The sequence below is a fragment of the Microcaecilia unicolor genome, chromosome 13 (genome assembly GCF_901765095.1).
Source record: "Microcaecilia unicolor chromosome 13, aMicUni1.1, whole genome shotgun sequence".
NCBI lineage: Eukaryota > Metazoa > Chordata > Amphibia > Gymnophiona > Siphonopidae > Microcaecilia > Microcaecilia unicolor.
The window spans coordinates 67,421,861-67,434,870 of NC_044043.1; the positions used below are offsets into that span (position 1 = coordinate 67,421,861).

The window sequence follows — 13,010 nt, forward strand, 5'->3', positions numbered from 1 at the left end:
GTGAGAGTGAAGGGATTGCAGGGAATTTGGACTATGTGAGGGGATGGGAAGCAGATAGGACAAGGGGATTGGAAGGAAATGAGTGACAAAGTCAGGAGGAGGGTGAAGGGGGGAGTAAAGTGATCACAGAACTAATGGGAGGGGTATTTGTCTGTCTGTAGGGATTGATATTGAAAGAACAAATGTAAGACAGTAGATTCTCTTCCCTCCTGGATCCCCTGTTTGTTCTCTGCTACCCCCCCCCCCCAAATTCCTACAGCATTCCCACTTCTCCCTGTTCTCCCCTATCCTCTTCACCCTTCCCATCTCTTCCCTTTTTCCTGTCCCCTGTCTGTTCTCTATCCCTCCTCCTTTCCTAGCACCAATCACTAAAATCCCCCCCCCCCCCCACTAGAATAAATTATCCAGACACAAAAGAAATGTCAGCAAGTGATTTTATTTTTATAAAATAAAACATAATTTAACATTCTCCATGGACAAGCAGGATGAACAACAGCCATACATGTGGGATTGACATCACAGCTGACGGTGCCAATTGGCCCTTGTCAAAGAGCTTAGAAGGCTTTTAAATAAGGCTTCTGAGCATGCGTAGTAGTTCCCGCATTGTGCGCCACATTCGAATCCTGTCAGTTATTTAACCGCCACAGCTGTTGGCAGCTACAACTCCCTTGTCAGCATTATTATTTTCTTCAACATTGAGTTTGACTTTGCAGCCACCATTTTTGTAGTGGATAAGAAACCAGGTTTTAAAAAAATGTGTAACCTTCAAAAGTAAGATGTCTTTCACTAACTTTCACCACGAATGTTTAATCTTCATACGATGCTGCTCACCATGAGTATTGGACACGAATGTCACTGAGAGTCCGTAAATATAGAGACCAGAAGCTGAGATTACATCTTCAAGATAAGGCTTCTACCTATACCACGGGTAAATTATTGACTCAAAGTGCTTCTACTGCTTCCTCCTCCTCCTCAGTGGGTTTTCACCTGACCACTGCTGTTTTGTCCTTGAGACAAAAGATTGAAAATCATTACAAGAGCGCTCTTAAGTATTTGGCTTCTATTACTCAGTTCTGCCACAAGCAGCACCACCCCTGCCATTTTTTGATCAGCCTTCACCTTCCACAGCACCATACTCGGGAAGTCGCATCTGTGCTGGCAATACAGTACATTGAGAAACACTGGACGCCGGAGTGCGTCGGATTCCCCTCAGCACTGTAGCCCATCTATGCATTCTCGGCGCTATCATATGCAACAGTGCTCCAGTCACCCTGCAACTCCTGCACTACCATGCCTCCACACAGGTTCCATCGGGGTCTCCATCACCTGCCCCAGAGAAGCTCAATTGCGCCCACTCCTGCTCTGCAAAATTCCTGCTGTTCCCCTGCATATGGGACATCTCCTTCTCCATCTCTAAAGAGAAGAAAGTGCAAAGCCAACTTAAAGCATATTTCTCCTTCTCCTCCTGCACTTTCTGTGCATAGTCTGTCAGAACAACCACAGGTGCCTGAGAAAGTTCTTAATCCACCTTAGCCACATCCTATTTTTTTACAGAACTGTGGAGGCAGTTCCTGTTATCCCAGCAGTCTCCATTGAATCTAATTCCAACTATGGATTCTTTTCCTATTCAGAATCAAGCTAAAGAGAATTCTTCCACTCAACAATGTCCTATTCCATCTACATCCTCTGCTTCACTTTCAGAATGTTCTGAGCACACTCCCATTGGCAACAGACAGGCCTTCTCCATGTCTCTCTTCTGAGTCTTCCACCTCTTCCTCAGAATCAAGATCCTCCAGAGGATGTTGCGTACCCTACTTTTTTGCAAAAATTGGCAAAGCAACCCTACTATCGACAAACCTGACCCAAGGAACAAATACTTAAGAACTCTAAAATATCTAGAAGCTCCTAAATCATTAGTGGCTTTGCCTATCCACGAACATCTCTTGGAAAACAAATCTTGATTTGGCAAGAACCTCTCACATCACCACACACCTCCAAAGGAATTGAGACTAAGTATAGGGTGCAACAAGTGCTCAGTCACAACAAGCTTTAGCTATCCCATCATCAATCAGTAGTAGTCGAATCTATGCTAAAACAATCCAGGAGCTCCCATTCTTATTCTAACACATCTCCAGGAAAGGATCACAAACTTCTTGACACTGTTGGGAAAAAAAAAGTGTTTCAAAATGCTAAGTTGTCAGCTAGAGTAGCAGTTCATCGGTTTTTCATTTCTCAGTAGCTTTACAAGATTATAGAAAAAATTGTTCAATTAGACTCCATCCAAGCAGCTGTTCAGGACTTTTGACTCTTACTATCCAGCTTCCAGAGCTGCAGCTGTAGCCGTGGAGGGGCATAATCGAAAGGAGACGGCCATCTCTAAGGACGCCCATCTCTGAGGACGTCCCTGCGAATGGGCGAAGCATCCCGTATTATCGAAACAAGATGGGCGTCCATCTTTCATTTCGATAATACCGTCGGGGTCGCACAAATCTCAACATTTAGGTCGACCTAAATCTTGAGATGGTCGACCTTAGAGATGGGCGACCTCGGTTTTTGCCGATAATGGAAACCGAGGACGCCCATCTCAAAAACGACCAAATCCAAGGCATTTGGTCGTGGGAGGAGCCAGCATTCGTAGTGCACTGGTCCCCCTCACATGCTAGGACACCAACCAGGCACCCTAGGGGGCACTGCAGTGGACTTCAGAAATTGCTCCCAGGTGCATAGCTCCCTTACCTTCGGTGCTGAGCCCCCCAACCCACTCCCCACAACTGTACACCACTACCATAGCCCTTAGGGATGAAGGGGGGCATCTACATGTGGGTATAGTGGATTTCAGGTGGGTTTTGGAGGGCTCACATTTACCACCACAAATGTAACAGGTGGGGGGGATGGGCCTGTGTCCACCTGCCTGAAGTGCACTGCATCCACTAAAAACTGCTCCAGGGACCTGCATACTGCTGTGATGCAGCTGGGTATGACATTTGAGGCTGGCAGTAAGGGGAGGTCATCCCCGATTCCCTCCGGTGGTCATCTGGTCAGTTTGGGCACCGTTTCGAGGCTTGGTCGTGAAAAAAAAGGGACCAAGTAAACTAGGAAAGTGCTCGTCAAGGACGCCCTTCTTTTTTCCATTATCGGCCGAGGATGCCCATCTCTTAACCACGCCCCCGTCCCGCCTTTGCTACGCTGCTGACATGCCCCTGTGAACTTTGGTCGTCCCCATGACGGACTGCAGTTGAGGATGCCCAAAATTGGTTTCGATTATGCCGATTTGGGTGACCCTGAGAGAAGGACGCCCATCTCCCGATTTGTGTCGAAAGATGGGCGCCCTTCTCTTTCAATTATGCCCCTGATAGTGGCACATTGACTTGCATGGCTCTGGGATCAGAGAAGATGTCCATGACAAGCTTGCAAATGCTCCTTGTGTTAATGATGAGCTTTTCAGAGAAAATGTTGAGGACCTTTTCACAAAAATAAAGGAGAATGATAGTACACTACAAATATTAGATATCAATAATATTGAACAGCCCCAATCTTCTTCTAGAAGACCATATCATTCTTACAAGAAAACTACTCAATATCGTTATCCATATAGCAGGGGGATTGTTATTAGAAGCAGTATCCCAATCAAACACCTAGACGATAACCTAGAGCACGAAAACCTCAGAAATCAACACCACAGATCCAGCAAAACCCTTCTCTTAGTTTTTGACTGTCCTGTCCTGCTTCTCCTCAGTCAACCAGTGGGAGGGAGGTTAACTGCTTTTTACCATCAGTAGACAAAGTTCACCTCAGACACTTGGGTTCTTTCAGTCATCCGAAATGGTTACAGACTACGGCTCACCAGTCTTCCACTGTCCCCATGTCCGTCCTTTTGACCACCTCCTCCTCATCAATTGCCTACTCTACAAAAATAAGTCAAGTCCCTTCTACAATCTCAGTGTATTAAGGACATTCCCTTAAACCAAAAAGGCCAGATCTGCTACTCAAAATACTTCCTTATTCCCAAAAAGAAAGGAGGATTTGTCCAATCTTGGATCTCAGAGAATTAAACAATTACATTCTAAAAGAAAAGTTCAAGATGAACACTTTTTTACAATTATTCCACTTCTCAGATGTAATAACTGGTTAGTCATAGTGGATCTAATACTTACGCTCATAATAACCATCTACCCTTCTTTCAGAAAATGTCTTTGCTTCATGTGCCTTTCTTGCCATTCTCAATATAAGGTTATTTCTTTTGGAATCTCTGCACCACAAGTCTTCATGAAATGCATTGTTGTAGTTGCTGCTTATCTTCAGAAGAGGGCTTATCAGTATTTCCATACCTCGATGATTGTCTCATCTCTTCTCCTTTCTCCCTCTCCTCAATAAGTCCAGTCATCTCTACAATCTGTGATTCATCTCATGAAGTCCCTTGGCCGCCTCATAAATTTTGAAAAATCGATCCATCAGCCTTTTCAGTTTCTGGAGTTTATAGGAACTCACCTGTACAATCCTACACTTACAGCATGCCAACCTCTTCACAAAAAAAAAACTTGTCATTGGTTCAAGCAACATTCTCCATGTCGCAAGCTCCAGCAAAACATTTCCTATGTCTATTGGGTCACAGGGCAGCATCTGTCCACACAGTCCCCTTTGCCCATCTCAACATGAGGCCTCTACAATGGGACCAATGCACAAGGTGGAATTGGTATAACGATCATATCTTGATGAACCTTCAAATCACAGAGGCCACACATCAAGCACTCCAATGGTGGTTGCATCCAAGCAGTGTCAGACAAAAATATTTTCGTCATCATCATAGTCAGACCACACTTACCACCTCCACCTCCCAGTCTGGCTGGGGAGTACATACATTCACCTTCAAACTCAAGGCACATAGTCATCTCTAGAATGAACATTCCACATAAATTGTTGTAAATGAGCAGTCTACAATGCATTCCAAGTATTTGTATTGCAACTGGCCAAACACATTGTTCAGATCCAAACAATCAAGTTACAATGTATCATCTAAACAAATAGGGAGGAACCAGATCAGCTGCTCTTTATTAACAGGAGGTTCTTTGAATCTGGCACAGCATCTTTCTCTCAGCCATTTACCTCTCTGGAAGTCAATGTTCAGGCAGACTTTCTCAGCGGGCATCTTAATCGTCACAAGTGGTCTTTGGATGTAAATGTGTTCCGACAAGTTTGGTCTTGCAGCTATAAACTTATTTGCTTCAGCAGCCAACGCAAAATGCAAAAGCTTATGCTTTCATTGCCCTACCAACCTCAGGCTAGCAGAAGGTGCTTTCCTTCTTCCCTGGATGATGAGCCTACTTTATGCTTTTCCTCCAGTTCTGTTGATTCCAAGAACTCTGCACAAGACTTACCAGGACAGAGCTCAACTCATATTAGTAGCCTTATATTGGCCACAGCAGCCTTGGTTCTCATTACTGCTTCAGATCACACAACAGCCTGCATTCCATCTATCTCTAGTTCAACATCTCATCACTCAAGGCGAGGAATCCATCTGTCGTCCCAGTCTCCGCTCACTAGCTCTTACTATATGCAACCACCATTGGCTTGCCTGATGTATGGCCTTCGTGATTTGAAGGTTGAGGGGAGAACGTTCCATTCTTTAAATTTAACACCAGATATTGAATCAGTTCTTCAGTCTAGAAAACCAGCCACTAGGAAGCCTTACACTTTTAAATGGAGCCATTTTTCATGTTAATGTCTTTCTCATTCCAATGATACTTTCACATGCTCTGTTTCTTCATTATTACAGTACTTGCTACGCCTTTTGAACTCTGGTCTTTCCTATATATTTATTTTATTTTTAATAAATAAAATCTTTCCAGTTCCTCAGTTTGTGGTCATTTGAGCACTATGAGCACATCCCACGAAGGGCACCACTTTGACTCCTATATCCACAGGAGCCATTTGTTTCAAGATTTTTAAAGGGACTCTTGCACATCAAACTACCTCTCCCAACAACGTCTTCCACATTGAGACCTCAGCCTTATGCTAGAAACTCTTATATGGAAAATCTTATTCTTAATTGCTATAACATTTGTTAGACAAATTAGTGAACTGCAAGCTCTAGCATATTTCCATCCTTATCTCCAGATTCTCCCTGACAGAGTTATCTTATGAACTCATCCCAAATTTATGCCGAAAGAAGTATCCCACTTTCACCTAAACCAACCAATTATTTTACCAACCTTATGCCTTCCTTCCTGTTCTGCGCTGGAACAATCCACTCTACATTCTGTGGATTGTGGAAGAGCTATTCACATCTACCAAAACAGGATGACAAAACCAAATCATCTATGCCAACTCTTTCTGTATTAATTCAAACCACCCAGGTTTTCCTGTTTCAAAATGAACTCTTTCTAATTGGATAGCATGCTGCATTGTTTACTATTACGAGTTGTGTTCTGTTCAAAACCCACCAAGGGTAACTGCTCATGTCAAGCACAACCTGGTCTTCTCCTCATACATTTGCTAAATTTTACTTTATAGACCTGCCTTCATCTGCTGATTGTTCATTTGCTAATACTATAATAAATTATGTTAAAGTTTGAAACTTCAACTTGCCGCCGCCTCCTTCTCTTATGTTGCATTTTCTATACTATCTATTGCAGCCCTCAGCTTGGGCATCTCCACATGTGTGGCTGCTGTTCATCCTGCTTGTCCATGGAGAAAGCGATGTTGCACACCTATAACAGATGCTCTCCATGGACAGCAGGATACAACAGCCACACTCCGCTCTACCCTACCCTCAGTTAAAGCCAGCTTGATACTATAATTGATGGGATTTGAATGTGGAGCATGAGGTGGGAACTACTATACATGTTCAGAAACTTTATTTAAAAGCCTTCTGAGCTCTTTGACAAGGGTTTATTGGTGCCATCAGCTGTGATGTCACCCCATATGTATGGCTGTTTATCCTGCTGTTCACAGAGAGCACCTGTTGCAGGTGTGCAGCATCGCTATATTGAGTATATAAATGTGCTAGATAATTGCCATTGAATTTTGTAACTGTGCCACAGAATTTACCTGTGAGCTAATGCACAAAAATAGGGGCTATGCTTTTAATGTTATCATTAGTGTGTTGATGCCTTGGACAAGTAGGCAGAATTTAATCCCTAAAGTTACTTGAATGATTTCCAAATGTATTAGGCAAGGAGTCAAATTGAACACAGTGCTACTTCTAGCTCTGAGGTGAATACAGTAACCTTGTAACAGAACCATTTGCTAAAACTCGGCTTGCACGGTGCAAAAAAACATATGCTGATGTAGAAGAGCACACAGGAAGTATGCACACACAGATCTGCACACAAAAAATTGTATTGGCACTCATCAAATGCATGTACATTTGCTGGAATGCTATTCTGTGCATACAGTTTTTGCAACACCAATATTAATGGGCCAAATAACAATATAGCACATGCTTGGTTGCATGAGCATGGAACTCCATGGAGTGCTGATACCCTTTTGTCAACAGTCTAGCACTTTACTCTTTCTTCAGTGTATCTCTCCTCAGCTCTGCCCTTTTTTACACCCATTCTCTTCATTGAAGCATTGAAGACAGAATAAAAAGGTACTGGTCAGTATGCGTGCAGTAAAGAGAAGAGGCATGAAATTCTTACTAATGTTACCGCAGAAAAATGAGCTAAACCTTTTACTGCTTTTCAGACCTTGTGTTAAAACCTTGGCATTGCATTCAGCTGTCTTGTCTTTTGTGCACTTAACTCTGCATCTGCACAGAATAGCTGGTAGCTTCATTACTATGGATTTAATTGTTCTGTGTGCTAATGTGTAGTTGAGATTTTGCACAGGTAGATCCTGTCCAAAACTCCTTTCTACAATAGGGCATGTGCAAAATTGTGAGCAAAAGTCAATCTAACCTGTGTACATGGCCTAGTGCACTTTACTGCATCAGCCCCCCCCCCCCCCCCCGTGTTCTAGCACTGGCATTTTCTTTAAAGTGTGGGGTATATGTCAGTTGGAAGTTCCTTGGGAGGCCTGGAAATAGGAGGTTCTTTGAAAAATTATGTTCTGATGAATCTTAAGTACTTAGGATTGCTTGGTTATGTGTTCTGAACTTTTTTTTTTTTCAGGGGAAAATGCAATATCTCTCATTTTTCAGACATATTTGCTGCTCGGGAATTCAAGGCACGAATTGATTCCTTTTTCTACATCTTGGGTTACAATCCAGAGACAAGGTAAGAGCACCTGATAGTGATGCACCTTTAGCCTAGGCTTTCCTGCTACTCATAGGAAAATCCATCCTAAAGACAGGACACATCTATTGGGTCGTCCCCCCCCCCCCCCCCCCCCCCCAAAAAAAAAAAAAAAATCTTATGTTTAGTCATCAGCAGGGATACAAGCAAACCATAGTGCTATTGCTGGTTCTGTCATTTCATTACAGATGCACTTTTAAACCTTGAAAAAGGAAACCAACTGCCCATTCCCTCTGCGGTGTTCATGGAGACAACCTCTCCCACTATTAACTTAGTTTAAACCCCAGTCGTCATAATTAATCTGAAACAGAACCCTAATAGTAATATACATGCACCTCAGCTTCCTGATTTGGCTGTTATCTAAGGGTCAGGCCTTAGTTTATAATCCCTTTTGTTCATTTTTAATTTAACCCCTCACATACTTCCACTCCCAGCACTGCTCACTCTCCCTTCTATCCAGTCCAGTGGCGTAGCCAGACCTGGGATTTTGGGTGGGCCCAGAGCTAATATGGGTGGGCAGTGTGAGTAGTGTCTCTTGGGATCCTACAAAATAATGCCTTGGAATTCACTTGATGATGGATTTCTAAGTAGTCTGCCCAACAGCTGCCCTACATCAGTATAACCACATACATACTTAATGGAAAAATTGATATTTTTAAATATAATTACATTATCCCACAATCTCTCCACTGCAAAATGCTGTACACAAACCTGTGCAAAAACACACTCATATCCTTACTAAACCATAACAGCACTAATTCCAAGGACAGGATGAGCTACAACCTTATGCTTGAAAAGGCAGAACTGTAATTACACCAGGCTCTAAAACACCAATACACTACCTCGTGAAAAAAAAAGCAAAACAAAAAGGGCTGCAAATACTACACGCTAGCAGAATACTGCACCTTGATCACACTTGAAAAACACATGACACAACAGACATGACACAAGGAACTAGAAATCAAAAAATATGAAGGCAAAATACTGAACTGGGGCATGGCATGAGAGTGGGACAAGGGAGGAGCATGGGCAGGGTAGGTGTCAGGTTTTTCTTTGGCAACTCTACCCAAGGAGAGGGCACACCAACTGCATTAACCTTATTAGGGAAAGAGCACCCTCTCATTCAGCCATGTGTGCATCAAAGTGTCTCTTGGAAGAGTAACATTACAAAGCATTTGCAGTGCGGTACCTTTGCTGCTCTGTCTACTGTCCTTATATAACGTGAAGAGCCGATGGGTACTGCTTGCTTTCAAGATCACAGACAGGAATTTTTCCAACCTTGTCTTCAGCTCTGGGGTCCAAGAATCCTGAAAGAGCTCTTTAAAAGAGGGATGCACTGTAGGGTTGGGAACAAATGGCAAAGCATAAAAGGGAAGAAATTCTGTGGTCTGGCTCAGAGCTGCTCCACTGGTCTCCAGATAGGTTTTAAAGTGAGAGATTTGGTCATCAAAATCTGCTTTGTCCAGCTTTCCTACCAAGTGCTTCCAAGGGAAAACTGCAAAATGGATGCTGAGATAAAACTCCAAATTTTGGGCAACTGACTCATTATCTCGGACCCCCAGAGAAACGTGTTCTTCCCATAGCTCAAAGAACACTTTCTGGTCTCCGGCTTCGAAAGCCATGAGCAGATCCTTCTGGACCATCAATGTTTTGCAATCTCTTAGGGAAGTTCCAGTTGTTTTGGGTAATGGTTTGCCTTTTAGTTTGCATTCCTTTGCAAAACATTTTTGTGTTTTTTTCAAATTCTGCAAAGCTCAAATACTCTATCAGCAAACCGAGCAGCTCTGCCTCGCAGGCCAGGAAGTCGCCCATGATGCGGGGACTGAGGGGGAGGAGGGACCCAGCACCAGCCCTGCCCCCGACGTACAGCTTCTGTTACTTTTTCTGGTTGCTTAGCAACCGCTGTTAACGAACACAAAAGAGAGGCTCCACTCCGACACCTCCCGCTCTGGCTCGTTCTGACACGCGCACAGTGTTACCGGGCCGCAGCTCAGCCACCGCCTCAGCCGCTCGGCGAGACAAGGACATGAGAAGAGGAATGGAGCTCCGGTGCACAGCAGGCGGACAGCAAAGAAAGATGGACACCGTGCCCCGCACGGGAAACTGAAGCAGTTGCAGCGGCGGGCGGGCGTAAAAGCAGCAAGCAGCCAGGCTCGACTCCATCGTTCGCTTCCTGCCCTCTCTCTGCGCCCCGCCTTCCTCTGATGTCATTTCCTTTCGGGCGGGTGGGATGCTGAGAGGGCAGGAAGCGAACGATGGAGTCGAGCCTGGCTGCTTGCTACTTTTACGTCCGCCTACTTGCTGCTGCGGGCAAGAAGATTAAGTCGTCAGGTCGCAAAAGAGTGGGTGGGCCTGGGCAGAGATTGGCCCACCCAGGCCCACCCGTAGCTACGCCCCTGATCCAGTCTACAATCCACACTCATACGTACATAAGTACATAAGTACATAAGTAGTGCCATACTGGGAAAGACCAAAGGTCCATCTAGCCCAGCATCCTGTCACCGACAGTGGCCAATCCAGGTCAAGGGCACCTGGCACGCTCCCCAAACGTAAAAGCATTCCAGACAAGTTATACCTAAAAATGAGGAATTTTTCCAGTCCATTTAATAGCGGTCTATGGACTTGTCCTTTAGGAATCTATCTAACCCCTTTTTAAACTCCGTCAAGCTAACCGCCCGTACCACGTTCTCCGGCAATGAATTCCAGAGTCTAATTACACGTTGGGTGAAGAAAAATTTTCTCCGATTCGTTTTAAATTTACCACACTGTAGCTTCAACTCATGCCCTCTAGTCCTAGTATTTTTGGATAGCGTGAACAGTCGCTTCACATCCACCCGATCCATTCCACTCATTATTTTATACACTTCTATCATATCTCCCCTCAGCCGTCTCTTCTCCAAGCTGAAAAGCCCTAGCCTTCTCAGCCTCTCTTCATAGGAAAGTCGTCCCATCCCCACTATCATTTTCGTCGCCCTTCGCTGTACCTTTTCCAATTCTACTATATCTTTTTTGAGATACGGAGACCAGTACTGAACACAATACTCCAGGTGCGGTCGCACCATGGAGCGATACAACGGCATTATAACATCCACACACCTGGACTCCATACCCTTCTTAATAACACCCAACATTCTATTCGCTTTCCTAGCCGCAGCAGCACACTGAGCAGAAGGTTTCAGCGTATCATCGACGACGACACCCAGATCCCTTTCTTGATCCGTAACTCCTAACGCGGAACCTTGCAAGACGTAGCTATAATTCGGGTTCCTCTTACCCACATGCATCACTTTGCACTTGTCAACATTGAACTTCATCTGCCACTTGCACGCCCATCCTCCTACCCTTTCCCCTCAGAGATCAGCAGTACCTTGTCCAGAGCCAAATTCAGCCCTACTCATTACTTTTCCAAGGGGCCTGTTGGGTCTTTTCTAAGATTATGCACATATGTGATGTGTTTGTACTTAAAGTAACATCAATTATTTATTAAGTATGTTTGTGCATAGCCTGCAGAGTGTGACTCTGATGCATGATAATCCCCAGAAATGTCACTGGTGTGTTTCTGGAGAACCTGTAGGAAAGATGCATGCAAGAAATATCTTTCCTAACTAGTTCCATCCACCCTCTGTAATTAGGCATCAGACACTCTGGGCTATTATACAGGGGCGGATTAACACTATATTGGAGCCCAGGCAAACTAACATTTGTGGGCCCCCCTACCATGGAGCCCCATTTCTTCTTTCCACATGCCCCCAAATCACATTCATTCCCCCCCCCCAAAAAAAATAAAAAAAAAATCTTCATTCATGGCCTTCCCCCTCTCCCCCCCTCCACATTTCACCTTTCTGGAAATAGCAAAAAAAAGAAATAAAAAGTGTAGAGCCTACTGCAGCTGTGGGTATGGGAATAGTTACAGTTTATGAATGAGCATTGAGACTAAGCAAGAATATGCTTGGAAGTGGCTCAATGATTAGAGCTCCCAAGTTACCTAGTTCCAGGAGGGAGACTTTAGAACAGCTCTAGATTTATGACAGCTCTGCTATTGTGCAATTATGGGAAATGTAGCACTGATTTCAATGGTTAGAGTCAGGGACCCAAATTTATACTTAGGAAATGTTTTTCATTAATAGCTCAAGGTGTGTTACATTAGTTATTTCTCTATCCCCAGAGGACTTACAATCTAATTTTGTACGTAAGGCAATGGAAGGTTAAGGGTCTTGCCCATGATCATAAAGAGCAGCAATGGGAGTCGAACCAGAGTTCCCTTGTCAAAGTCAGGTGCTCTAAACACTAGGCTATTCCTCTGGTCCACAAAAAAGCAAACCAAACTGACATGTAATTTCAAAAACTCAAACGAGTAAAACCTTTCTTCCTAAGGGAAATATTTCGCAACTTGGTACAATCAGTGGTACTAAGCCACCTAGACTACTGTAATGGAATCTATGCAGGATGCAAAGAACAAATCTTAAAGAAACTTCAAACTGCTCAAAACACCGTGGCCGGGCTTGTATTTGGAAAAACGAGATTAGAAAGCGCCAAACCCCTACGAGAAAAACTGCACTGGCTCCCAATCAGAGAACGCATTGCGTTCAAAATCTGCCCTCTGGTTCATAAAATTATCTACGGCGAAGCCCAGGGATACATGACAGACCTCATAGACCTACCAACCAGAAACACAACAAGATCAACACGCACATACCTAAACCTCCACCACCCAAGCTGCAAAGGACTCAAATACAAATCAACCTATGCATCCAGCTTCTCCTATATAAGCATGCA

General features: G+C 44.0%; 1 protein-coding gene across 3 annotated transcripts in view; it reads left to right on the plus strand.

The window, feature by feature from the left end:
* RERE (arginine-glutamic acid dipeptide repeats) overlaps positions 1 to 13,010 on the plus strand; it is a 569,568-nt gene that overhangs the window by 367,458 nt on the left and 189,100 nt on the right. For all 3 annotated transcript variants that reach the window (XM_030186180.1, XM_030186182.1, XM_030186181.1), the window contains exon 6: positions 8,112 to 8,216. In XM_030186180.1, coding sequence (XP_030042040.1) covers positions 8,112 to 8,216 — 105 coding nt within the window. The remainder of the gene's footprint in view (positions 1 to 8,111; positions 8,217 to 13,010) is intronic.